At 44.1% G+C, this 27,687-nt stretch overlaps 2 protein-coding genes across 3 annotated transcripts in view; one reads left to right on the top strand and one right to left on the bottom strand.

Moving 5' to 3' along the window:
* Hacd3 (3-hydroxyacyl-CoA dehydratase 3) overlaps positions 1 to 976 on the top strand; it is a 32,688-nt gene extending 31,712 nt beyond the window's left edge. Inside the window, exon 11 of the mRNA XM_051156668.1 lies at positions 290 to 976. Coding sequence (XP_051012625.1) covers positions 290 to 366 — 77 coding nt within the window. The 3' untranslated portion in view covers positions 367 to 976. The remainder of the gene's footprint in view (positions 1 to 289) is intronic.
* A 1,599-nt stretch (positions 977 to 2,575) lies between these two features.
* On the bottom strand, positions 2,576 to 27,111 carry Ints14 (integrator complex subunit 14). Of its 2 annotated transcripts, XM_051156655.1 has the most exons (11): positions 26,691 to 27,108; positions 24,837 to 24,944; positions 21,245 to 21,400; positions 20,264 to 20,382; positions 19,593 to 19,735; positions 16,780 to 16,872; positions 15,576 to 15,720; positions 14,224 to 14,357; positions 6,743 to 6,861; positions 4,517 to 4,582; positions 2,576 to 3,113 (listed from the first exon to the last, which is right to left on the bottom strand). In XM_051156655.1, the coding sequence occupies exons 1-11, from the start codon at positions 26,910 to 26,912 to the stop codon at positions 2,862 to 2,864; spliced, it is 1,557 nt and encodes a 518-aa protein (XP_051012612.1). In that variant the 5' UTR covers positions 26,913 to 27,108; the 3' UTR covers positions 2,576 to 2,861. The 2 variants fall into 2 exon arrangements, with proteins under 2 accessions (XP_051012612.1, XP_051012613.1); XM_051156656.1 differs by lacking the exon at positions 16,780 to 16,872 and having other exon boundaries at positions 26,691 to 27,111.
* Between the last annotated feature and the right edge of the window lie 576 nt (positions 27,112 to 27,687).

Below are 27,687 nucleotides of genomic sequence, written 5' to 3'. Positions count from 1 at the left end.
TGCAATCAGACTAGCAGACTATAGGCAGGAGCTGAAGCTTGGTAGATTGTTGGTCTTAACCTTGTTTACCAGACAAGGTTTATCTTTGTCTAAAGCTGCAGAAGAGAACAGAAGCAGGACGCTCCCAGGAGGGGCTGGGCCACCCCTAGTGCAGAGCTGCTGCTGCTGGGTTAAGATGCAGCTAAGCAGATTTAGTGCTGTGATGCATGGGGAACACCACACACCTCCACTCCTAGTTACAAAGACATTCTAATCAGTTGGTTTTTTTGTTGTTGTTTTTGTTTTGCAGGGTTATATATTAATTTTCGTCACCTTTATAAACAGCGCAGGCGGCGGTATGGACAAAAAAAGAAAAAGCTCCACTAAAGAGAAATTTGGTAGCTTTATTTGAGCTGATTCTATTATTCTTACTGTTTTACCTTCTTGTACTGATGTAAATGTGTTTTGTTTGTTTGTTTTTTTTTAAAGTAAGGCTGTCTCCTTTCCCAGTAACATTCCTGAATTTACTGTCTTATCTTAGTGTTGTACTTGCATGACAAGGGTCTCTGGTATCTGACAACAGGTTCACTCTTGTGTACTTAGCCACAGGGACTGGCCGACACCTCCTCACGGCTGTGCTCTTCCCTGCAGCACTGTCTATCTTCACAGTTAGGGCTTGGTCTTTCTGCTATTGCTTGTGAAAAATGAAAAAACAAGACTACATTTTTCCATTGAACATTGTCAAAAGCGACCCAGGCAGGACCGAGTATATATTATACCCAAGCCATTACTTGTGTAGTGGGGTACCACTGGCTTTTTGAAAATCAGGTGAGCTTGGTCACTGATAAAACATTTTGAGTCAGAGTAGGGCTAGAGAACTCATCGTATTTGATGTCTTTTGGCCTAAAGATATTGATGACTCAGTACTTACCAAGCACTGAAGAGGCAGAGTGATTTAGAGAAAGCAATTAGAACCTGGGAACACCATGAATACTTCATTCCTAGCTGAATCAGAACTGTCTGCAATACCGGAGAAAGATGGAGCATTACTTGCAAAACACTGAGATTATAAGTTCCAAATGTCAATGGCTGCAGGGGTTGGAGGACAACACAGATGCAGGAATCAGCTGTAGAAATGGTGGCGCTGGCACATGTGAACCCTGAAGTAGACCAGACATGCCTACAAGCTGCCTTGGGCTGTATACGCATAGTCAGCCTACAGTTCTTGGGCTAGCTCAGTCTGTTAACTTACGTATTTCTCTGAGTGATTGGTGACACTACTTTTTTGACCTTCAAACACCTGTTTTTTTTTTTCCCCCCGTTAATTAGGTGGGTTTTGTTTGTTTTTGTTTATTGAGACAGGTTTCTTGTGTAGCCATGGCTGTCCTAGAACTTGCTCCACAGACCAGGTTGGCCTTGAACTCACAGAGATCCTTCTGCCGCTGCCTCCTGAGTGCTAGGACTAAAGGCTTGTGCCACCATAGCCCCCTCCCTCCCTTCTCGTTAAAACTGTGCAGTAGGAATCCCAGCTGTATTCCTGCAGGAAACTCCCCTAAGGGGAGCTGAGCAGAGTCAGGAGCTGAGGGTTGGCTACTGCACGAGCCCCCTTCAGTCTCCCTACCGCATTCCACAGAAACCAAGTAATGAAGTAACACTGGAAACAAGAGCCTAAGAAGTGGCAGCTCCAGATCTTCCACTCTGCCGTTCTTGGGGAAAGGAGACTTGTGTTGTTGCAATGAGCTCAAAGTGGATTAGCATTAAGCTGGTTGGTTTGACACATCTCATCTCACTGAAGAATATTTCCCAGGTCTTCAGCTTCTGTCACCGATTGTTGGTATCACCTTCTGGTATTTCTTCCACCGATTGTGGGAGCGACCCAGCAGGTCAGCTTTGCAGTCAACTATGCCGCATCCTTGTGCAAAATTCCGTGTTCTAGTTGCTGTTAGCATCCCCTGTGTTGCTGTCTGATAAAGTGAAAGATTGTGTATTTCTATTAAAACATTTACATTCAAAATCCTAATGACTTGTGCTTAAAGATTATTCAGCCTAATGGTTTTCAGGTGGATGAAGCCCTTTGTCCTGGCATAGGACTGCATAGTACTTACTTGAGCACACTCAGCCACAAAGCAGCTGGCTAAGCACCGCAGACACAGCCTTGGGAAGCCCGACTCCCATCACTGCTCTCTCAGAACCTGGCTAAGGTGCAAGATTTGACCATTGTCAGCAACCAAGAAGTTAAAATGGAACCCAAGAAACATTAGGATTCAGGAATCTGACATTTTGGAAGCTGATTTATATCCAAGGGATAAGATAGATAAAAATGCCATTTGTTTCTTAGTGAAATAATTTTATAGAAATTCAAATATTTAATTTTCATTTAAAAACATGAACAGGAGTGATTTTATACATACTGTAGTTTCTGTCTAAAAATTTGTACCTCAAGATACACCAGAAGCACCTGCATATTACCACTGTATTTTAATAAGTTCTAAGAAAAAATTTGAAACCACCCAGTGGCATCAGGTTTGTACTTAGGCAAGTTCTAGATGTCTGGATTGCTCATTCCCAGCACAGTAGTTTAAGAATGTCCTTATAACTGAGACATACACCTGTAGAAGAATTGCTTTCTGGATGTTGGAGGGCCCACGCTGGTCAGGCTTCCTGAGTGCTCTCATCTGTCCAGCTTCTCAGGAGCTGTGCCCATGACAGAGCAATGGCTGTTTCTGGACCTAAAGCCTGAGTCCCATACAGCTAATGTTAGAGCCCAGACAAGCACCTGTCAGACCTCCTCTGAGTGCAGTAGAAACAGTCAAACTGACAAATGCTGTTTGTGGGGCAGCTCAGGGTCTGTGGGTGGAGAGGGAAAGCTCCAGAGGTCAGCATCACATTCTTTCAGTGCTGCTCCCTGAGAAGTCCGTGTGCAGGGGTGTGATGTTGTGGTCATATGCAGCGTGCTCAGAGGTGCCAGTGCTGGCCAGCTTGAGCTGCTGGGCAGCATGCGTGAGCTGGAATGCAGCGTCTGGGTGGGCTGTGTCAGGCAGCAGGGTGCACTCCCTCTCCAGCATGTCTGCCACCCCTTTAAGCAGGTCCAGGAAACCAAAGGCTAAGGCAGCTTTTCGTAATCTGTTCAGCTCCTGAAACACATGAATAATTCTGTTTATACAACTGCCCAGCACTGCTTAGAGTCTGCTCTCTCTTAGCCTTACCTTAGGAGGTGTTTTTAACACAAGAGCCAGCGATAACAGTGTGGTGCATAACTGGCAGGTGTTGTCTGCAGCAAGCCCAGCACCTCCATTAGTCAGCAAGCTGATCACAGATAACGCACAGTTATGCCAAACACATCAAGCACCTTGTATACAGCGTTCATGCCAACTCTGGGGAATAGTTTCCCTCCCTTAATCAGGCATGGAAAAGGCTTGCTCCAAATCTCATAGGCTGGCGCCTCTCTGATTAGACTTGGAGTGTCACGGTGAACACACCTGGAAGGGACAGCAGAGAAACACAAAGCACCCTGTCAACCGTGCGGGCATGCTGTGGGCAAGCTGGATGACTTCCCTGCTCTCAGAGCCCTTGTTTACACAGGGAGGAGACCCCTTCCTCATCCACTTGAGGAACTGAAGCAGCCAGTTGCCCCTCGCCCTTCTAATCGCCAGACGTGAACTGGTTACAGTGAATCAGGAAAGATAAACATCTAGCTGGCGGAGAAGCTTTCTGGTTGAACTATGATTAAAACTATATTTTGTCTAACTTCCCCAGATTGCTAGAAACTAGGTTTAAAGACAACGATAAAGAACCAACATTACAGATGGTAGTGAGCCACTGGGAGTTGAACCCAGGTCCTTTAGAGTAGAAAGCACTCTTTAACGTCTGAGCTATCTTGCTAGCCCCTATATACTACATTTAAAAACAAAGACACAGGCTAAGGCCCATCTCACACTGCACTTAATCTAATTCAGCCAAACTCCAAAAGGACAAGGGGGTAAAACTGAGTGTGGCCAGATCTTTGTGAGTCCCATGCCAGCCCGATCTATACAGCAAGCTATAGGCCACGACAGTGAGACCTTGTCTTAAAAAACAAAAAAACCCAATGTCCCCACTCCACTTCCCTCTTTGCCACTTTAGTCCCTCCACCAGTGTGGTTCTGGACTAGCTAGGCAGATTACAAAGCACATCCATTTCCTTACACTAACTATTGGCTGGTCATTCCGGACGGCAGTTTCTGGTGTGTTCTGTGTGAAATTCCCTAGAAGCCACATGCAGTGCTTGCCTGGGTTAGCCCTAATGCCCACAGAGCAGTGGTGAGAAGGTCAGGGATTCATGGTCCCTTTAAGCTGCTTGCCTGTGCCCCTTACAGCAGCCTTCTACTGCACAGCCCTGGGTCACTTAAGCACTTCAACTGGACTGTGAGGGAGGAGCAGGTTACCCAGCTGTACGCACTGTAGCCACTGTGCACATTCGCAGCTGTACGCACACCTGAGCCACGGCTGAGGGCGCGGCCCCTAGGTACACCTTCCTATTGTAGTTCTTACAGTCTCACCTTGTAGAATGTCTGTGTTTTTTCAGGGAGCTTCCTTGCATTTCTTAAGATCTTCTGTACATCTGTCTGTGAAGCATAAAGAATTCAACATTAGAATTCTGTGGCTTTGGAGAAAAAAAAAATGAGTGTTTGAAGACATGGAAATGAGAAGAGACAGTGTTAACATCAAGATTGCTTCTGAGATGCTATTAGTATCTGTCCTTCTTTAAAAAGCTTAATGGTATTAAAGTAACTGTCTTATAGAAATAGACCCAGGAGACCCATGTATCTATGGCTAGACCCTGTTGGGGAAAGAATAACTGCTGTTGAGATAACTGGATGAATGTAGAAGAATGAAGTTGGACACTTAGCTCACCGGACATTAAAAAAATCAACTTAAGGGGGCTGGAGAGATGCCTCAGAGGTTAAGAGCACTGGCTGTTCTTCCAGAGGTCCTGAGTTCAATTCCCAGCAACCACATGGCGGCTCACAACCATCTATAATGAGATTTAGTGCCCTTTTCTGGTGTGCATGTGTACATGCAGGCAGAGCACTGTATACATAATAAATAAATCTTTTTTACAAATCAACTTAAAATAGCACTGGAGAGATGGTTCAGTGGTTAAGCGTAGAGGGATCTCTGGTCTGGAACTAGATGATGCCAATGATCACCTAACAACATAAACAACTGTCAACCTGTACATTTTTAAATGGTTGAAATGGTAAACTTAATGTATACCATATATATATGTTGGCAGGCAGCCTGAATACCTCTTCTCAATGCACAGAGGTTAGAGTAACTTTTACAAGTTTACTTTTACAAGTAAAAACAGTACCCAAAAGAAAAGGGGCTTTTGGAGAGATGGCTCAGTGGTTAAGGGCAAATCCCAGCACCCACATGGCAACTCACAACTGTCTGTAACTCCAAGATTGGACACTCTCACATGCCAGTAAAACACCAATGCACATAAAGGTAAATAAATTTTTAAAAAGACAAGAGAAAAGAAAAGGGGGTTTCCCAAGTGACTGTTACAAACAGAAATAAGTGACGATGTCAGTGGAAGGAGAGCGGCCCTGGGCTGTCCTGCCTGAAGGCAGCATTCCTTGGTAACAGTTATAACTCGCATGGAACTGTTTTGTGAGTGTTAATGTACTGTGGCTGGAGCCTCCTGGGAGGGTACAACCATGAAGGAAACGGAGGGGCCTTGGCCTTTATCTGCTCTCTCTCTTTTGCTCCTCTGTGTATTCCTGCCATGATAATATCATAGACCCAAAGCTCTGGAACTCCAAAACCCATGAGCCCAAACCTTTTCTGTTTATAAGCTGAACAGACATACAAAACCACTACACACACACAAAGAGACACACCACACAGATACACACACATACCACACAACACACACAGATAGACACACACAATGGCTTGGGTTTTACTGTAAGGATAGAGGAAATAACCAGAAAATTTAGGCCTTTTCATCTACTGTTGTGGTCAATTTTGCCCTGAGGAGCCTCGCCCCACACTTGGGTCTGTCTGACATTTTGTAACTCACTCAAGCTCTTAGGCCCCTCTTTCCCTCTATGCACCCCTCTTGTAATTGACAAGCCTATACCAACATTATTAGATGCTAATTCTGCTTCCTTCATTAAAAACAGTAAAACTGATTTTGAGGCCAGCCTGGTCTATAGAGCAAGTTCCAGGACAGCCAAGTAAAAAAATCCAGTGTTGGTAAACTAGGTGTGATGACGTGCGACCCCAGCACTTGGGAGGTAGGTGCAAGAGGATTAGAAGTTTAGGGCCAACCTAGACTAGACAGTGAGTTTTGGGCCAGCCTGGGCTGCATGAGACTGTCTCAAAAATACAAAATACAAAATAACTAAAAATGAGGTCCAATGCTGGGAAAATATACCTCTCCAGGAATGTTTCTGTTATTAGACATGAAAAACTATACAACCATTCACCTCTTTTTTTGACCTTGGTATCAAGAAGTCCAGAACCAAAGTTCTCAAATACAATTACCATTTTGCCTTTGGTTCCAGGCACAACTGTTTCCCTTTTTTCTTCAGGCTTTGTTATTGCTCTAAATTTTGTAGAAAGTGATTGTGTTATGTATGCGTCTCACTGTGGGCCGTCTCATATCCTTTTGGGAAGTCAGGGCAGACATTAGAAGTAAGTGAGTGACATAGCATCAGAGGAGAGACAATCCACGCAGCAGCCCACAGCAGAGAGCAGCGGGAGCACTGTGGTACCTGCAGGCCGCTGGGCTTGATCCAGACAGTCACATTCTGGGCATAACTTCGTTTGTTTTTGGGCTGCAGGGGGAATGGGCTTTTGTTGTCGTCCTCCCCATAAGGGTTTTCTTTAGCATCTTAAAGAAAAAGACAGTTTTGAAAATGACACCTGGTAAACACAATTACATTCCCAATTAGGCAATTAGCTTTTAAATCACTCCATCATTAATAAAGAAATTAACTTCAGCCATGGTGGAGACCGTGTTCTCAACAGATAAGTCACTGAGATGGGAGATCAAGCAAGCAGCAGGGACCCAGCTAAGCAGAAGCCCAATGTCTTTCAAGAAACCAGCTTCTTGTTAACTTTATGCATAAAGCCCAAAGAAGGCAGAGCAAACACGTTCACCAGGGAAACTTACTTTAAAGCTACACCATATGCACAACTCGTCACTCAAACTTTCTGTGGTGGGAGAAACATTTACATCTGTGCTAATATCACAGCCACCAGCTACTGAACACTTTTCTATGTTCCTTAATTTTTAATAAGTTTAAATAGTCTCATGTGGCTAGTGACTATGAAGTAACATAACCTAGTTGAGGCAGGAAAAAAGCAAGAGTTGCAGTACAAGACCTTGTTACAACATAGACATGCACACCAGGAAATCTTATATAGCCAAACTCCTTAGTTTAAGCTGCTGCAGTTTCATAGTCTGCAGATCAACGGGGTTTGAGCACTTGGTCCTGCTTCCCGAGGGAATGGAACCGCCATAGAGCTACAAAGCACACTTAGAACCTAGGAGCCTCCTTTGCCTTTCTGTTACCATGGTCTGGGCTGAAGAGAGCAGGCAATCTTTCTTTCCTACCAGTTCTGAAAGCAAAACTGAAATAAGACCAATTTGTTTAAGTGATTCCTTCCCCCCCCCCCTTTTTTTGAGACAGGGTTTCTGTGTAGCTTTGGCTGTCCTGGACTCACTTTGTAGACCAGGCTGGCCTCGAACTCACAGAGATCCGCTGCCTCTGCCTCCCGAGTGCTGGGATTAAAGGTGTGTACCACCATGCCCAGATGCTTTTTTTTTTTTTTTTTTGGGACAAGGTTTCTCTGTAGTCGTAGCTGTCCTGGAACTTAATCTGTAGACCAGGCTGTCCTCAAACTCAGATATTCACCTGTCTCTTCACACCCCCACCTCCACCCCAAAACTGAGATTAAAGGCATATGCCACCACACCTAGCTGAGCCCAACATTTTTTATTCCTGATTTTGGTCATTTATCAAAACACCTTATAGGCGTGGAGACTCAGCCCTCAGGAGACTGAAGCAGAACCGCTGTGAGCTATCTGAAGGCTAGGCTGGCTGAGTGGACTCAACCTCAAAACCAGCAACCAAGCAACCCAACCCCTTAATACTGGGCCAAAGCACCTCCATCGACAAGCATCTCCTCCAGCAGAGGCACTGTTCCAGCTTTTCAGATGTATTTCCATTTCCTTTACTCCTTGTCAAAATAAAAACCCCTTGAAGTCAGGAGAAGGCCCCTAGCCCTGTTCCACACACTTCCTTGAAGTCAGGAGGAGGCCCTCTAGCCCTGTTCCACACACTTCCTTGAAGTCAGGAGGAGGCCCCTAGCCCTGTTCCACACACTTCCTTGAAGTCAGGAGGAGGCCCTCTAGCCCTGTTCCACACACTTCCTTGAAGTCAGGAGGAGGCCCTCTAGCCCTGTTCCACACACTTCCTTGAAGTCAGGAGGAGGCCCCTAGCCCTGTTCCACACACTTCCTTGAAGTCAGGAGGAGGCCCTCTAGCCCTGTTCCACACACTTCCTTGAAGTCAGGAGGAGGCCCTCTAGCCCTGTTCCACACACTTCCTTGAAGTCAGGAGGAGGCCCCTAGCCCTGTTCCACACACTTCCTTGAAGTCAGGAGGAGGCCCTCTAGCCCTGTTCCACACACTTCCTTGAAGTCAGGAGGAGGCCCCTAGCCCTGTTCCACACACTTCCTTGAAGTCAGGAGGAGGCCCCTAGCCCTGTTCCACACACTCGCTTGCCCTGAGCCCCATCGCCCGCCTCGCACACGATGCTCTCCTGCCTCCACTCAGTCATTTACTCACTAGTTACACAGTACACAGGGACTGAGCCTAGACAACATATTCCTTTTACATAAGACTTATTAAAAACAACAAAAAGATGTATGTTCAAGGCCAGCCTGACCTAAAAAGTTCCAGAACAGCCAAGGCTATACAGAAAAACCCCATCTCACCCCCCACAAAAAACACCCCAAAATCAATTAATCAAAAACAAGAACAAAAAAGAATTACTAAATTCCAATTACGTGTCAGGCAGTTTAAATATACAACGTCTCTCCATAGAGCTGCCCAGAAATAAATAGTGACAGCCCTATTAAAAACAAGTAAAATCAGCCGGGTGTGGTGGCATGCGCCTGCAATCCCAGCATTCTGGAGGCAGAGGCTGGCAGATCTCTGTGAGTTTGAGCCAACCTGGTCTACAAAGTGAGTCCAGGACAGCCAGGGCTACTACACAGAGAAACCCTGTCTTGAAAAACCAAAACCTCAAAACAATTAACAAGAAAAACAAACAAACAAACAAACCAAAAACCAAAACAACCAAGTGCAATAAGGCTCAGAATGGTGGGCATCCTCAAGCTTTCACAGTGAGTCAATACCCTGGTTTGTTTGGGTTTTTCGAGACAGGGTTTCTCTGTGTAGCCTTGGCTGTCCTAGACTCGTTTTGTAGACCAGGCTGGCCTCGAACTCAACAGGAATCCGCCTGCCTCTGCCTCCCGAGTGCTGGGATTAAAGGCGTGCGCCACCACTGCCTGGCAGTGCCCTGGTTTTGATGCTAGCATTTTCCCATCATTCAACAATGCTGTTCCCTACCTGCTCCATGTGCCTGTGAATATTACAGGTCCAGATGCTAATGTGCTCACCCATGACTGTCACCTAAGGTGTTCTGACACTGGTTTCTTTGCATCCTGTTCTTCTGTAGCATTCAGGGTGAGTGCCACATATGCCAACATCTACCTATAAGCTCTGACCTCTGTTTGGCGCTTATGTATGACACCTTCATTAGCAGGGGCTGCATTAACAGGAAATACTGTTCTCATAAGAACAAGAAACTCTTAGAAGAGACATAACAATAGAAACAACAACAGCGGAGCCAGACAGGTGCATGGTAAAGGTGAAGATACAGCAACAGAGGAAACAATCACACTGTGCCCCGAAGGAAGGAGAGCAGAGAGGAGAAACACTCACAGGTGCAGACACACAGAACAGAAGGAATGGAGGGGGGGAACCACAGAACTCATGGGCTCAGGCAAATTAATGCAGAACCCAACAGCTATGACCCTCATTCTGAACACTCGGAATCCCAGAGACACCAAGACAGCGGCAGACCACACTGCCAATCAAGTGTAAGGAAGGAAGTGAGATGTTTCCAAATGTGCAAGATTTCAAACCACTCATGTCACTGGCACCCCTTGCTCAGCCAGTCATGAATCAGGGGATCCCAGAGAACAAGAGCTAAACAGTTATCCTTCAAAAGCCCAATGTCCCAGCAACACACCCATGCACTCCATCTAAAAGTGGAAAAGAAATCAAGAATTAGCTTGTGTACTTGCGTTGCTTAGGAATGCAGGTAAAAATACCAAAAGAAACAAGTGATTGTCTCTGGGGCAGAGCAGGAAGGACTGGTGCAAGCAATGCATTTGTATGTTCTGCTCTGGAAAACAAAATGGCATTCGTAACTACATGCCTATGGTGTACCATGTACTTTACACACAGCTCTTGTTGAGATTTGAGTGGAAATGTCCCCTGGGGAACCTTTTGGACAGGGTACCTCAATGGGGGCGGGACCTGGGGACTATCGGCCAGTTCCACCAGCTTCAACTCTGTACTTCCTAATCCATGCAGGTAGAACAAGATTTTAAATTCCCAATGCCATGAGCCCATAAACTTCCCTACATTGCTTCTGGCTGGTGCTCTACCACAGTGAAGACTACACTGCCTTAACTGTCATGTGGGATCAAGACAATCCCAATCTGTTATTAAAACAAACAGTAAATTTCAGTGTCTAGCTGATGCTAAAATTCTTTTCTGGGGGAACTATAAATAATGTCTCCTATTGTCCTGAAGGTACAAATAACAAACCACAGTACAATTCCACCTAGTTCACTGATGTTACTTACAGAGAATAGGGGAGGGTTATGTACAGCTGCCCCTGAAGCCAGACTAGGGCAACAGCATGTATGATGGCTGTCCCATAGCTACACAGGCGGAGTCCCTCCATTAGTCCTTTCCTGCATATATTCTAGTCCCTCCCTGAGGACCACATGAAATTAGGGCAGAATTGCATACAACTGGTGTCGGGGGAGTAAACAGATTCTGAGAGTCCCATGACCTTTCTACACCCCCTTGTATGAGGGAAGGTTGACAGTCATCAAGCCCAGCTGGGATAATCTTTTGCAAGTGGATATAGCTGAACCTATGAAGATAGTGGCAGTTTGGCAGGGAGGACAGTCCTGTACCACACTCCACAGCGCTTGACAACCTCAAATTCAATAAATGACAGATTACTAGTCCTACTGAAGAGGAGAAAAACACTGAAGGAAAAACACCACCAAAACAAAACCAGGCAATACAAAACAGTAGTTTGGTGTTTATTGTCTAAATACAAATCTCAACAGATGGGGCCCAGAAAATAGAACTTTTAAACATGTTGATTTTATACATTAAAAACTCAAATTTGTGAGCTATCCCTTATGTAATCCCCTACTCTCACCTTTGTGGCCCTGAGTGATCTGCTGTAACTAAGAGCTCTCCATTTCTGTCACTTTCCTCACTTGACTCCTGCAGGGATTACCTCCGGGCACGGCCACCTGTGTTTCACAGGCTCAAATAGCATGAACAGAGTATGTTTCCCCAAGTCTATTCTCTCACTCACGCTGTGGTGGCATGATTGAGAACGGCCCCTAGAGGCTCAGATGTTTGAAGGTTTGGCCCCAGTTGGTGGGACTGTTTAGGAAGGACTGGAGTGCGTGGCCTTGTTGGAAGAGACATGTCACTGGGAGTGGGTTCTGATGTACCAGGAAGCCCACAGCATTCCCAGGTAGCTCCCCAACCCTCTGCTTGGGGTCACATGTAAGGTCTCAGGTATAGCTTACGCACTGTGCCTGGATGCCTGCTGGCATGCTTTCTGCCATGATATTCATGGACTCACCGTCTGAAACTGTAAACCCTAATAAATAACATCCTCCGTAGAAACAGAAAAGTAACTAAGTGTTCACTGTGTACCTAGGCCGGAAGCTGGGGTTATTTCCAGGTGCAAACACTGCTAAGTGTCTTTCCCCAAGCCTCTTGCGTCTGCTTCTCATCTTATCTGCAGTCTACTGTGACCTTTAACTGCAGGATACCCCAGTCATTTCAAATCTGCATTTGACAGCAGAATTCAAATTTCTTTTTTTTTTTTCTCTTGCTCTTTCACCTTTTTCCCCACCTTCCTCACTCCCTTCCCTAGCAGAGTCTCAAAGTCTCTTTGTAGCTCAGGATAATCTTAAACTTCTGATCCTGTCTCCACCCCCAGAACCCTGAGATTACAGGTGTGCACCACCACACCCAGTTATATGAGGTGCTGAGGACTGAGCTCAGGGCTTCATGCATTGCCAGGCAAGCACTCTACCAACTGAACTGTACCACTAACCCCAGAGTGCAGATTTATTTTTATCTCTTACTCAGGATTAGGACAGCAGCACACAATCTCATAACTGCTGTCACAGTACACAGAAGGGGCTAATCACATTCTTTACTCCTCAGCTGACGCCTCCCTGTCTCTGCAGAACATTTCAGGGGCCTCTTCTGCTCTAACTACTGCTCTAACCTACCATTTGCTCCTGCTGTGCTACAGCTTTTCTTCCAGCAGGCCTTTGCTGGCTTTAGCAGCCCTCTCTTCCTCTATCAGCTCAGCAAACTTTTCTTCAAAACTCAGCTGGTGTGCTTCTGCCCTGTGAAGAGCTTTCTGAGCCACAGACAGCTGAGCTGATCACCTTGCCCTCCTGGCTGAGCTACCTTTTGCACTCTGTTGAGTCCACTTCCCACCAGACTTTAAAACCTCCAGCTACTGAGCTGAGCATGGTGGCACACGCCTTTAATCCCAGCACTTGGGAAGCAGAGGCAGGCAGATCGCTGTGAGTTTGAGGCCAGCCTGGTCTACAAAGCGAGTCCAGGACAGCCAGGGCTACACAGAGAAACCCTGTCTCGAAAAACCAAAACAACAACAACCACCACCCTCCAGCTACCTCTTTTATTCACATGGCAGATGTCTCTGGAATGGAAATGGAGTCAGCTGGGTCAGGGGTAACGGGAAGTACAGAGTTGGAGGCTGAGGACAAAGGCTCCAAACTTAAGGAACCACACAGTGGGGAGAGGAGCAGGGTCATGTAGTAGGAGACAGAGGTCTCTGTAAGTACAGCCTGCAACTGTGAGGTGAGACTCAAGGTACAATCTGGGAGTCTGAACCCACTATAGCTGAAGAAACAACAAAGAGAGAACACAAGCAATAGAAGGCAAGGGACATTCTGGAAACTGAGGCAAAAGAGGAAAAGACAAGGTGACAAGAAATAGAAAAGCTGTCAGAGGAAAGCCAAAAAACAGCAGCAACAAGCCGGGCATGGTGACACACGCCTTTAATCCCAGCACTCGGGAGGCAGAGGCAGGCGGATCACTGTGAGTTCGAGGCCAGCCTGGTCTACAAAGAGTCCAAGACAGTCAAGGCTACACAGAGAAACCCTGTCTTGAAAAAACAAAACAAAAACAAAAATAAAAACAGCAGCAACATCACTGAAGTAGAGGGACAGCGTTTCTAGAAGGAAAATGGCAGCACGTACAAAGAAAAACACGGGCTTTTCCATTCTCAGCAGCTAAGGACACCATACGTACTTTAGTGAGTATAAATGTTTGCTTTCCTTGCACCGAGAAAGTTGAGTTCAAGCCTTAAAAAGTCTGAGGTCCTTGGGGCTGGAGAGATGGCTCAGAGGTTAAGAGCACTGGCTGCTCTTCCAGAGGTCCTGAGTTCAATTCCTAGCAACCACATGGTGGGTCATGACCATCTACAATGAGATCTGGTGCCCTTTCCTGTCATGCAGGTGTACATGCAGGCAGAACATTGTGTACATAATAAATAACTAAATCTTTTTTTGTTTGTTTGTTTTTCGAGACAGGGTTTTCCTCTGTAACAGCCCTGGCTGTCCTGAACTTACTTTGTAGACCAGGCTGGCCTTGAACTCACAGAGATCCGCCTGCCTCTGCCTCCTGAGTGCTGGGATTAAAGGTATGCACCACCATGCCCGACCTAATAAATCTTAAAAAAAAAAAAAAGTCTGAGGACCTCCATGTATGCACCCAGCATCAGAGAGCTCAGGAGTGCTCCAGAAACACTCAAAGACATTCACAACAGCAGAGAAAACAACATCAAACTAGTAAGAGCTGGTCTGGGCTGTACCTGAAATGGGACCCAACTGTGCCATTTTCCCTAGCCACGGGAGAGGTTCTGGGCCAGGCTCAAAGAGAGACATCATGAGGTTTGATTTCTTCTTGCTGTCAGCTTGGGAGTAGAGCATTCCATGCCATTCAGAACTAGAGGGCGAGAAGGTGGAAGGTCAAGACATCAGTTAGAGAAATCTAGGTTCTGCTTTTCTGCAGACACAGACTTAAGCTTTCAGGTCAGGTATATTACTCTCCTCTGCCCCTAGCCTCTGAAAGGGTCCTGTTGGTTCCGATAGTCAGAGTCAACAGTAGCTTGGGTGCCAAGACACAGGGAAGGTAACTATTAAAGACACTTTGTTTGGAAGGTCACAGCCACCCCTCTGCCTCCCGAGTGCTGGGATTACAGGCATGTGCCACCTCGCCCAGCTGTGACCAGTCTTAGCCCCGGGATCCCGTATATCTGTCAAAGCCAGGTCAAGGCCAGGCCACTTTGTCTTTTCCAACAGCAGGTGTTACAGAAAGGGAAGCAGACAGCTTTGCAGGTTTCATGACTACAAAGCAAATTCTTGTCTTACAGGGAAGGGATTCAATGGAGCGGCTCCAAGAGCTCTGGATTAAGGACGCAGGTTAAGAACTCTGGCTCTTGGGTGCTGGTGGTGCATGCCCTTAATCCCAGCACCTGGGAGGCAGGGCAGGTGGATCGCTGTGAGTTTGAGCCACCTGGTCTACAAAGTGAGTCCCGGACAGTCAAGGCTACGAGAAACCCTGTCTCAAAAAACCGGGGAGAAAAAAAAAAAAACAACAACTCTGGCTCTTCAGTTTGCTATCCCTGTGACCTTAGGCGATTTCCTGTCTCTCTAAGCTTCAGTCTCCTCACCTGTTCCGTGTCCCGAGGACATGAGTTAACATCCAGCAGGAGCTTGGGCGTCAAGATATGGAGCAGGCAACTATTAAAGACACTTGTCCACCTTGCAGAGGACCAGCACCCATGCAAGATTTAATGAGAGGAAACCCTGCTGAGGGTGGTTGGTATAGCTGTGATCCAGCACTTAAAAGGCTGAGGCACGTGGATCATGAGTGTGAGAGTAGCCTGACTCACACAGCAAAATCCTCTCTCAAAACATCAAGTAAATATGTGACTAAAGAATTAAAGCCGGACAACAGAGTAAGCACATACCATAAAAATCAATGTAATTAAAAAGTCGCCTTACAATTACTTTGCAGGATGATTAAGGAGTAGAAAGTAATAAAGGTGACCAGGAAAGGAAAAGGTGACCAGGATCTTTCCATTTCTTTCATTAATGTCTACGGAACACTTCACCTTGTAGTTCCTTTTGGGTCAACCAAATATAAATGAAGTCTTCCTACCCTAGTTGAACAATTGCCACCATTCCTTCCACTTTCAGGCTACCGTGGAGCAGTACACAGAAGTTGGGTATTTTGCCAGCAATCTGATTGGCTGAGTTCTCATCTTCATTGTCATCAGTGATGCCGGTACCCACCTCATCACCTTCTGTAAGACAGGTTAGCGTGAGATTATCTACAAAACTCTAAACTCTTGACTGTTTCTTTCCTTGAAGGAAAAATACATAGAACTATAAGTGAATATTATAACAAGTTACAAAAACACATGGTTTTCCAATAAATGTCCATATGAGGACTTTTCAAATAATGTATTAATCCCACGTATATGAGACATACAGCAGAGGCAACCCACGGAGAGAAGGGACACTAGGACCCATGGTTAATGGGGTTTCTTTTGGTGGATGACAAGAAAGTTCTGAAATGGATGGGGACGGTGACAATATAAACTCTGATAACTATACTTTGCAATGACACAACTTGCGCCTTATGTGGTGGTGCATGCCTTTAATCCTAGCACTGGGGAGGCAGAGGCAGGCAATTTTCTGTAAATTCGAGGAGGCCAGTTTGACCTCCAAAGTAAGTTCCAGGATAGCAGGGTTGTTATACAGGGAAAAGAAACCCTGTCTTGGGGTTGAGGGGCAGGGAGAAGGATACCACTTAATTATAATTTTTATCTTTAAAAAAATGCATGTGTACATGTCCATGTGTGTAGATGCATGTGCGTATGTGCACACATGGAGGCCAGAGGGCAATCTCAAGTGTTATTTTCAGAAATGCATCCACTTTGAGCAGGTTTCTAACTGGCTTGGAGCTCACCAATCAAGCTACAAAGGCTGGCCAATGAGCCTCAGAGCTCCTCTTGGCTCTGCCTCCTTAGCCTTGAGATTATAAGCTTTTACCACCTTATCTAATTTTCTCTTTAAATATTTATTTTGTTTATTTACTGAGACCTACCTACACCAGGGTAGCTGACTTACAAGTTTAGTCCCACTCAGCTTTACACAGGTGCTGGTGACTGAACTGAGGACCCTGTGCTTGCAAGGCAAGTATTTATTTGAGGCAACATTCAATTTCTAAGACTCAATTCAGTTAACAGTTCTTTTCCTTTAAATTCTGTCCAGTGGGCCAGCTTACGATATAACACTGAAGAATGGTGTTAGAAAACATAATGCTCCATGTAAACCTAAGGCGTAGGAAGAGAACTCACCTTTGTTAAGTGCTATGGGCAAGACCAAATGCCTCGACAGAACTGGGGGGCTAGAAATGTCAGCTATGTCAATAAAGCCCACTATTTCCAAATCTGTAAGGGAGGAATCAACACAGAATTATTCATAATAGGGAAAATACATTAGTGTCTATGTATTAGATTCTACAAACACTTTTAAGGTAAAAATTTCAAGTAAAGTACTGGGAAAATTATTAAATTTTTCTGAGATTCATGGATAATTTTAATTTTAAGTAACTCAAACTATAATGACTTTATTTAATGAATTCAAGTTCAGTTTGTTTTTGTTTTTGTTTTGTTATTTTGGTTTTTAGACAGGGTTTTTCTGTGTAGCCGTGGCTGTCTCGGATTCTCTTTGTAGACAAGGCTGGCCTTGAACTCACGAATTCAAGTTTTATAACAAAACTAGGTAACCTTTCCTTTCCTTTTTTTGTTTTGTTTTGTTTTCCGAGACAGGGTTTCTCTGTGTATCCTTGGCTTGGCTGTCCTGGACTGGCTTTGTAGACCGGGCTGGCCTCAAACTCACAGTGATCCCCCTGCCTCTGCCTCCCGAGTGCTGGGATTAAAGGCGTGCAGCACTACACCTGGCTTAGTAACCTTTCTTTTTATGAAGCAAGGACCTTAGCCAAGGCAAAAGTTTACAGGCCAAATTTCTCTGTATGATCAAGGACAGTAAGGTCACAGGGAGAGTTAAGATCAAGCATTTACAACAACCCCCTCTGCCTTTGGGAAGGAAAGCCACCGCTTTAACAACATTCCTCTGGGTGGCAAGAAAGAGTGCTGGAGCATTAGGACTCCAGTTAGAATCCCCAGCACTTCCACAACAGGCCAGGGCATAACGGGATGTCCCAATCCTGTAACTCCCCGATTGAGAGATGTTGACGGGGATCCCTGGGAGACTGCTGGCTAGCTAACACAGCTGATGAGGTGAGACTCTGCTGTAAGGCAATAAGCAAGGAACGACACAGGAAGACCCCAGTGTCTCCCCCTGGCCTCTACATACACTAGCGTGGGTGCATGAACCTGCACACCCATGGCACACACCACATCCATACCCAAGCAGAGTATTTCCTTGAGAAAGAAATACATTCTTTATAAAACCAACACGATGACTTCTTCCCTTACAGTAGCTATGCTACAGCCAAAAAGTATTTCCTAAAACCCTAACACAAAAGTTCATGGGTGGGTGGGGTGGTACCCGTCTTTAATCGATCGCAGTGCCTGGGAGGCAAAACTGATAGAGTTCCAGGCCAGCCAGAGCTACCTAGTGAGACCTGTCTCAAAAATAAAATAAAAAATTAAAGTTAAGCCAACTTTTTAAGAAAATATTTGATTATATAAGTAATTAACAAAAACCTTTGAAAACACTACAAACTGTAAAGAAAATAGATTCATTTACTATTATCCACAGGAGGAAACCTCTAACAGGATTTATTGAGTTGTTTTTCAGTTTTCCTTCTAAGTAAATCCACAAGCCCTATCAGCAAAACAATTTAAAATACCACAATCATGCTGAATAACTACTACTCTTCTCCTCCTCCTCCTTCTTTTTTTCTGAGACAGGGTTTCTCTGTGTAGCCTTGGCTGTCTTGGACTCACTATGTACACCAGGCTGGCCTTGAACTCATATCGATTCGCCTGCCTCTGCCTCCTGAGTGCTGGGATTACAGTATGCCACAGAGCCTGGCTTGAATAACCACTCTTCTAACATACCAGGGTATGTACTTCCAGCACCTTCCTAGCTGAGCATCTAACAGGTGACAGCTTTCATGTGAGTAGAGAGGGGCTTACAGCAAACACTTTAGTGATTTAGGGAGAAGTTACACAAGTATCATCTTAAGACTAAAAGTTTATATTGGAAAGAAAAGAAATATTTAAATAAAGGGCAGGAAGGAAGTAGGACTTAATTGGTTTGAAGGCAACTAAACTTAGGTGCAGTTTAATATGCTCTGTGACAGTGAACCTAAGTGGGTGCCCCTTCCTTCCAGACAGCCAAACACTGCAGGCACAAAAGCAAGATGCCCACCCATAGGCTTTCATTCTAAAACCCCTACACCCCAAACAATGACCATCCATCTACTACCCACTTACTTTTAATCACTTATTGACTCGGCAATTACCTGTCGGGCATCTGCAAAGTGTCAGACTGTATCAGACCAGGTGTCAACAACACTGACAGTGATGCTCCCTATGCCTAAGAGCTCTGTCGTGCACTCACCACTCAAGGAGTCCCCCAACCAACGGAAGACAATTGTCTGTCCTGTAACTCCTCACAATTCAAAGTTTTTAAACTCACCTAAGCATGGCATCAACAAACATGCACTAGATCAAAGCAGTAGGATGCAAAAAACATTTTGTTTGAGTCATAATAAAGCAGCAGGCCTGGGATGCTTCAGTCTGCCAGATCAGAGCACAGCGGCTGACTGGTTCACTCCCCACACTGACTCATTAAGTACTGGAAGAAGCAACTTAGGGTCACACAGCAAAAGTCAGAGTCAAGTCTAGAAGACTGCTCTTCATATACCTTAGTTATGATGCTAATTAATGTCAGTATCTTTACCAAGAATCATCTCAGGTGGCTAACGTAGCTCAGCTGGGAGAACACTAGACTGAAGCATCAACTTATCTTTTTATTTTTAAGTCAATTTGGCCATTATTTTTAACTCTAATAATATGTATAGTGACCAAGGACTGGAGATTAACTCAAAATCTCACCATAAAAGACAATAATCTGACACCTCTTAGGTAAGTTCCAGATATCAGAAAAATTAAGAAGGAAGTTTCAAAAGAGTTACCTGTGTTAATGACTCTGGGGATAGGATCAATTTCTTCATCTATAACAAAAGGTTCTGGCCTGGGGAAGACTTGTACATCAGCCGTTAGGTGGCCACACTTGAGAACAGCGTGGAAAGGAGTGTACGCCAGATCGATGAGCTTTCTAGAACATGTTATAGGAACAGTGACACAAAACCGTTAAAGATACGAATCTTGTTATCCTTTCCCACTGATTCTAAGGCTAAGCCTGAGCATTTGTGCACACAATACAAGCTGACATTTGTGATGTGATTTCAATTCAGAGAAGGCCCCAAACAATTTAACCTTTGAAACTGTTGAGCCATTATAAGAAAGTCAGTGTTGCAGGCTATTATTAATAAACTTAGTAATGTTTAATTGGAAAATGAGTGACCTTTTCTTTTTTTTTTTTTTTTTTTTTGAATTTCTCTCTTTTTAATTAATTTATTCATATTACATCTCAATTGTTAGCCCATCCCTTGTATCCTCCCATTTCTCCCTCCTTCCCGCTTCCCCCCTAGAGTGAACTTTTCAAACTCCACTTTATCTGAAGAATGGGCCCTTGAGAAAGTTAAATCACACAATCAGCAATAATAAAACAGATACTCTTCCTGGCTGTCAAACTATAATCTGGGTTAAATATAAAGGTGAAAGGCTTTACAAACATACTCACCCAAACATAGACTGTACATTTTTCAAACACAGGGGGCCATCAATAGTAAAAATTTGCCCTTCCCCATTATTTAAGTCAATGAGTCGTTCAAGACATTCCAAGGAATCAGTGCTCTGAAGCTGCAGAGCAAAAGAGACAACACAAGAGGTGACACAAGTTACCAGTCACTCAGTACACCAAGACTAAGACCATCATGACAGCAGCAGGAAATGACTGAGATGGGTTTCTGAACAGAAAATGGTAAAAGAAATCACAGTTTGACTCGGGGCTAAAGAATAAAGTAATAAAGAAATGATAGCAGCGGTGCCACGTCAGACAGAGGAGAATGGCAAATGTCCCCAGGGAAGCCAGGCTAGCCTCTTCCCAGCAAGATGTTTCTAACACTGTTTGGGAAAACCATCATCTACAGTTTGTCTTTCTTGTCTTCTTCTGAGGCCAGGGTTTCTCTATGCAGCCCTGGCTGGCCTGCGACTTGCTATGAAGACTGCGCTGGCTTCACACTCAGAGATTGACATTTTACAATTAAAAAAAAAAAAAAAAATGAAGTGGAGAAGACTTAAATAACTTTCTCAAATGGAAAAACCAGGAGATCTAGCATTTAATAAGACATGCCTGAAAGTAACATTATTTTACCAAAAAAACTAAAGCACATATCCTCTTTCAACATCTACGCTGGAACTGATGTAAGACTTTTCCCAAATAAGAGACACATTTAGCACCCAAAAGAACACTGGGCTCCTCCACAGCCTACCAGCAGGCAGAAGACAACAACAGCTGGCTATGTTCCTAAGTTGGGTACCTTGGAATATCAATGAGTGTTTGAAATGCAGAGTCTTTTAAAATTGTAACCAGCCTCAGTTGAAACTGAAGGAGACAATGTTACGGCATACATTAAAAAAGCATTCATCAAATGTATCAACAAGAGACCAAGTCCTAAAATTTAGTTAATCAAACTAAAAAGAACTGAGTAAAAAGTGTTACCTCCTCCAAGTTCGCCATGCACATGACATACAACTTAGACGGGAAAGGAAAGGGGAGTGGAAATCTGTTGCTCTCACTTCTTTGGTTCTGAGTAGCTAAGGAATGTCGCAGAGACCCTCTGCCAATGCCGAGACAGCCATCAGTCACCAGAACAACCTGTTGGTAAAGACAGGAGGATTGTATGTGAAATGTTGTGTTTATTACTTTCTTCTTTTCAATGATTTCTGATGCAAGTATACACTTAGAGCAGCTCTACACTTGCTAGAAAGAAGCAGGGGAGGTGCCGTGAGCGATGCAAACACTCGGTTTTATACACTTAGAGAGTATCTTTTATTTTCTCTCCCCAGGCTACCTCCAAAGCATTCTCAACTTTACTTCCTCCTCCTCCCTATTTTTAAAATCACCTATTGAGTACAGTTCCTAGAAATGTTGTTTGTTTTGTTTTTCTTCCTCCTCCTCCTCTTTCTTCTTTTTTTGGTTTTCCATCTTGGAACAGGCTGTTCTCAAACTCACAAAGATCTGCCTGCCTCTGGCTCCCAGGCATTGGAATTAGAGGTGTGTGCCATCACTGCCAGACCCACCTACTGAATACAGTTAATGCTACCCTTATTTATATAAGTGTGGGGCCACCCCTAACGCACAGCAATCTCCAAAGGGCCACACCTCCAACAACAAATTACTCTCCTTTCCTCAGTAGTCATCAACTGCCAGTATCTCCTTAGATGGGGCCTTGGTCCTCTGGAATTCCTACTGGATTGATCTTATGCGGCAACTGAATTCATGGGAGGGATGGCGTGGCGTGTGCAGAGCATAGACAGCATTTCACAGAACCCCTCCCACACCCTCTAGCTCTTACATTCTTTCTTCAGCTTCTTTCTCAAAGTTTTCTGATCCTGTGATGGGAGGTATGTTGGAAACATCTTTTTTTTTTTGTTGTTGTTGTTAGAAATATCTGAATTGAAGTGGTGTTTACATAGCTATATGTACTTGTCAATGAACTGTGTATCTAACATGTGCACACTTTATTTAATTTAATTATCCTCATCATTAGTGTTGTTCTTTTGCTTTTTAAAGAACAGGGTCTCACTATGAAGCTCTGGCTGGCCTGGAACTAAGTAGAGCAGGCTGGCCTCTAACTCATAGAAATCTGCCTGCCTCTGCCTCCTGAGTGCTAGGAATAGAAGTATGCACCACCATACTCCACTCTAATTTTTTTTTAAGTCTACCTTTCAACATTTAAAGGAAACAGGAAATTATAGCCAATTTTCACTTAACGGCATCAGAACCCTAACTCATAGGTAAGTTTAGTACTTAAGGCACTGGTATGAGAAAATGATAAGACTTATTTGTATGTGTCCCTTGAATTTTGCTACTTTATTTTTAAGGATGATAAATCCTATTTTTGGTCAACTAAAAAGACAACTGCTTTAAAAATGCATATGGTACTGTTACTTGTACTGACTTTTAAGTATAAATATATCTAAGGCCATTTTGGCAGCAGTGAACAAGACCTTTAAAAAGTGATGTTTAAGTCGGGCGTGGTGGCACATGTCTTTAATCCCAGTATTCGGGAGGCAGAGGCAGTCGGATGGCTGTGAGTTTGAGGCCAACCTGATCTACAAAGTTAGTCCAGGACAGCCAAAGCAACATAGAGAAACCCTGTCTCGAAAAATCAAAAAAGATATTTAACTTGTAATTTGAAAAGGACAATGGAATATATGGTATCTGAAAAGCCATTTTTTGTCTTCACCACTGCTGCAGGGTGACAGTGAAGCCCAGGAGCGGACTTCTTAGGCATCCCACAGGAGGGTTAATTTGGATCTCTGTAGCCTAGTAGGTGGCTGCACCCCATGGAATGCCAATGCTGGCAATGACTCCTACAGCCTAAAATGTTGAATGGCGGTCCCCTGGAAGGATCTCATCTTTTAGGAAGATAGTCAATTGACTACAAGACAGTTTCTTCTAGGAACCAAAGAGAACCACTTCCTACATCTTCTTCTATGTCTTTCAATTGACCTCTAGCCTTCCCTCACTACCAAGCAACTTATAACTATTGTTGCTGTTTTTTAATCCTTTTAAAATGTTATGTATTGAGCATTTTGCCTGTATGTATGTCTGTACATCATATGTGTACCTGGTGCCCAAGGAGGTCAGAGAGGGCATCAGAATCCCTGAGGCTGGAGTGACAGATGGTTAGGAGCTGCCATGTTGGTGCTGGCAACCAAATCCAGGTCCTCTGTAACAGCAGCCAGTGCTCTTAATCACCAGGCCACACTCCCTAACTTACATTTTGTGGGTTTGTTTTATGTGTATAGGTGTTTTGTCTGTCTGTCTGTCTATCTGTCTGTCTGTGCATCCTGTGGATGTGCTCTTAATCACCAGGCCACACTCCCTAACTTACATTTTGTTGGTTTGTTTTATGTGTATAGGTGTTTTGTCTGTCTGTCTGTCTATCTGTCTGTCTGTGCATCCTGTGGATGCCTCCTGGCCATGCATCTCTGGGACTCTGGGGCTGTGGGCAGCCATGTGGGTGCCGGGAATCGAATCCAGGTCCTCTGAAAGAGCAGATAGTACTCTAAACCGCTGAGCCACCTGTCCTATCATCGTTGCTTTGTTTCTGTAAGACAGGGTCTCACTTGGCAGCACAGGCCATCCTCCAGCCTTAGCCTCCTGGGCACTGGAGTTAGAGGTGTGTACTACATGCCTGCTTTCACAATTTTACTGTGAATTAAAAACTAAAATAAAATGATGCCATTGATACGACTGAGGAATTTTGAGCTTGGCTCTAATAGAAAGTCGTATTTCATGTACTGGGCAAACTGAGGCAAGGGCCACACCCTCGCCATGGTCTAGTCTTGTGAGGAAAGCAGCAGTCATGCTCGTGCATGCACTGCGCTATGGCTGCTGCCCCCTGTAACTGCCGAGCTGAGGGGTACAGAAACCTGCGAAGAGCCTAGGACACGTCCCTCCCCACTTCCACACAACTTTAGAGCTGAGACAGTTAGAACTGTGCTGAATAAATACACCCAAGTAATGGAGAACGACCAGATTGTATCATTTTTTTTACACTTCTATCACTCAGAATTACAACTACCCTTTCCAGGGAGTGCAGTTCTTCAACTCCGCCGTGAGTCTTTTGTGTCTTCTGCAAACAGCACGACGCTGTAGTAAGTTAATTTACTGGGAATGTTTTCCTTGAGGCATCATTTGGCTGCTTCATGTGCACATTAGCATAATGCGGATTAGATTACTGTGATGAATTACAGTGACTCAGTGCTGTTTTCTTTTTTCTTTTTCTGTTTTGGTTTTTCAAGACAGGGTTTCTCTGTGTGTATCCCTGGCTGTCCTGGACTTGCTTTGTAGACCAGGCTGGCCTCGAACTCACAGAGATCCTCCTGCCTCTGCTTCCGGATTAAAGGCCTGCGCTATCACCATCCAACTTTCTGTTCCTTTTTCAAAAGATAAGAATGGTGTAAAAATACAGTTTGTAGAATGATAAAGCATGCTGTACTGAGCTTGGAAAAAAAAAAAATCAAAGCACTCCGTAGCTGATACTTTTAACTTAGGGTGATGAGAAACAATTGGTCATTACCTGGCAAGGAATTGCTCCACCCCATTCTTGCTGCACAATGTTGCAAACACCAACTAATGCCGACTCCAGGCAGGTTTTGTCATAGTCGTCCATGTTACTCAGGGCTTCCTTGTTGAATAAAAAACACAAGTTCCTTACTGTTTGTTATCAGGAAACACAAAAATTTCAAAGTATACATGCTACAAAAGGGACACTGAGTCTTTGAGAGGCCCGAAGCACAGATTCTTTAAAGAAAAACAGTGAGTCAGATCTTCTCAACTATAAAGGACGATTTCCTTTATTTCTTCCTCTTATCAGGTGAGAGTGAGCAGTGCAAGCCCATGTCTAAGTGGGCTTGAGGGAAAATACTGAAGTCAAGAACAAACACCCCCCCTCAAAAAAAATGGTAACTGTATCAAACCTTAACCACATCTTAAAAAACACCACTGCCAGCATTTGATGTGCATTTGACCACACTCCCTCTTCTAAACGAGGAAAGCAAGGTGTACAGTGACTAAGTACCTCTCTCATGATGAGAGGTACCGAAGCCACCACCTGTCCCCAAGCAGCCTGCCTTCAGGGATCCAGGTCCTAGCTAGGACTTCTCAAGTCCATACAGCAGTTCTCCAAAATTTTAGATCTTCTGGCTATCAGAATCCTTAAGCTTAATCACTTGTAAGAAAGTTAGTAAAAGCCAGGCATGGTGGTACCTGCCTGTAATGCCAGTACACACCAGGCTGAGGAAGACTGAGAAGTGAAGGTTTGCCTGGATTATGCAGCAAAAAGTGTTATAGTACATTTAGAGGAAAAAAATAAAATAAAATGGGAGCTAAAAAAGGAACATCTTAACAAAAATGATTTTCATACAATATATTTCTAAAATACTTGTGTGTGTACATGCTGGAGCCCTTAGAGGTTAGAAAAGGTTTTAGATTTCCTGGAACTGGGTTACAAATAGTTGTGAGGAGCTATTTGGATGCTGGGAATTTAACCCTGTTTATCCCCAAGAGCAGGAGTGCTCTTAGGTACTCTTAACTGCTGAGTCATTTCTCCAGCCCCCTTCCATATATGTATTTTAAAATTTAAGCTAAATTGATCCTTATTCCTAACTTGCCTGTCCTTCATTTAAACTGTTCAGTTTCATTCCATAAATAGACTATTCAGTGGGAGCAAGGAACGATGCTAAGCACTCCTGAAAATACAACTAATTTAAAGATGTCAGAAAGCAAATTATTTAGCATACCACAGAGAAGCCTGGAAAATAATACCTACTGGTTAAGGTTTAACGTGTATCTTGGTATCTGTGAATCAAAGTTATTTGTCAGCCAGGTGTGATGGTGCATGCCTGTGATCCCAGCATTCTAGGAAGGAGGGGCAGGAGGATCTCTGTGAGTTCGAGGCCAGACTGGTCTACAAAGCAAGTCCAGGACAGCCAAGGATACACATAGAGATCCTATCTCAAAAAGAAAAGAAAAGAAAAAAAGAATGAAGAAAAAAACAAAAAACAAAAAACTGGGGAAAAAACCCAAACTTCTTTGTTAGACTAAATATAATTTAGTCTGTGTGCTATTTTTTAGTTCCTTAATTTTTATGGAAAGGCAGATAAAGTGAAGTTTAAACATAAAGACCCTGAACTAGCACACAGAGCACTATCTTCAGATCCCAGAAGACCGAGAGGAGAAATAAAGCCATGCCCTATCTCACGGCTCTGCCAGAGCAACGTAAAGACCTTGTTTTCAATTACAGATTGTATACCTACACACTTACGAAACAATTCCAAGTTCTAAAAGCAATACACAATCATAATACTGTTGTTCTCCCAGTAAATTTGAGCTCCACCAAAACCTATCTATAATAATTGATTCCTGTGAGTACCTGCAGGGTATTGTAATCTCTTGTAAAGGGGACCATCAGCTCCCAAAGTGAAGAAAACACCACCAGTGCTGTAAACTCAAGCTTGTAGTTCGTGGCCATGTGTTCAAATAGCATTGTCAAGCCATGGGCCGCCAGGTGCTTCCTCTGGTACTCCTCAGACCCCTCGACAGACACAGGTCTCGTCATGGAAAGGGACACATCCATTACCACCACAGTAGGCATGATGGGACAGTTCTAGCACTCCTTGTCAGCACAGACAGCCAGCTACAACCAGAGAAACGCTGTGGAAAAGAAATACCGTCTTACGTATCCTGGGAAGGGAAAAGTTTTCAACCACAATTTTAACCAGTTTCCCAGAAATATGTGGTGGTGAGCCACGTAGAATCAGAGGAGCAGGAAAGCATGAAGCCCAGCTCACCTGAGGGCCTCTCCTGGGCACACCACTGACCGACACAAAGCAAGGACGTTACATGCAATGCATCACTCAGGTAGCTCCACTTTTACACACCTTAATCCAGTAAACACTCCCACATCAACTCCTTAGAACCCGTCCAGCTACCCGACAACTGACGGTTCTCGTTTTGCTAGTATCTTGATGAATCGTGTAGCATTTGTGCGAGTGTCTAAGTCCTTTCTGGCTTAATGCCTTTGCTTTAGGAAAAGAAAAACTAAAGAATTTGTAAAAAGTTAAAAATGTCCTCATCAACTGTGTAAGAGGGTAAAAATACAGAATTGAAGAAAGGAAGAGCTCTTTAAAATTATGAAATAAGACTCACTATGGAGAAAACATCTTTGTTCTCAAGAATAGTTCACAGACACATAGATCTGCTCACATGGAGGGACACTGGTGACCCTCTATTAATCTGAAGATGCAGTCAAATGTTTTGGAGCTACAAATAAGTGACACAGATTTAGTAAATATTTATATATAAAGAGTGAGAAAGAAAGCAGTTCACAATGTGAGTGCCTGCGTGCATTTGTGTGTGTGTGTGTGCGT

This window comes from Acomys russatus, chromosome 14, assembly GCF_903995435.1.
Source record: "Acomys russatus chromosome 14, mAcoRus1.1, whole genome shotgun sequence".
NCBI classification, from domain to species: Eukaryota; Metazoa; Chordata; class Mammalia; order Rodentia; family Muridae; genus Acomys; species Acomys russatus.
This window is presented reverse-complemented; position numbering and strand designations above follow the sequence as displayed.

What these genes read in the sequence shown, in the direction of transcription:
- Ints14 (XM_051156655.1), bottom strand. Translation starts at nt 26,912, where the DNA reads ATGCCTACTGTGGTGGTAATGGATGTGTCCCTTTCCATGACGAGACCT. An exon ending in GTGGAGCAATTCCTTGCCAG is followed by an intron (nt 21,401 to 24,836) that starts GTAATGACCAAT and finishes CTTTACCAACAG; the next exon opens with GTTGTTCTGGTGACTGATGG. An exon ending in CCCCAGAGTCATTAACACAG is followed by an intron (nt 16,873 to 19,592) that starts GTAACTCTTTTG and finishes CCTCCCTTACAG; the next exon opens with ATTTGGAAATAGTGGGCTTT.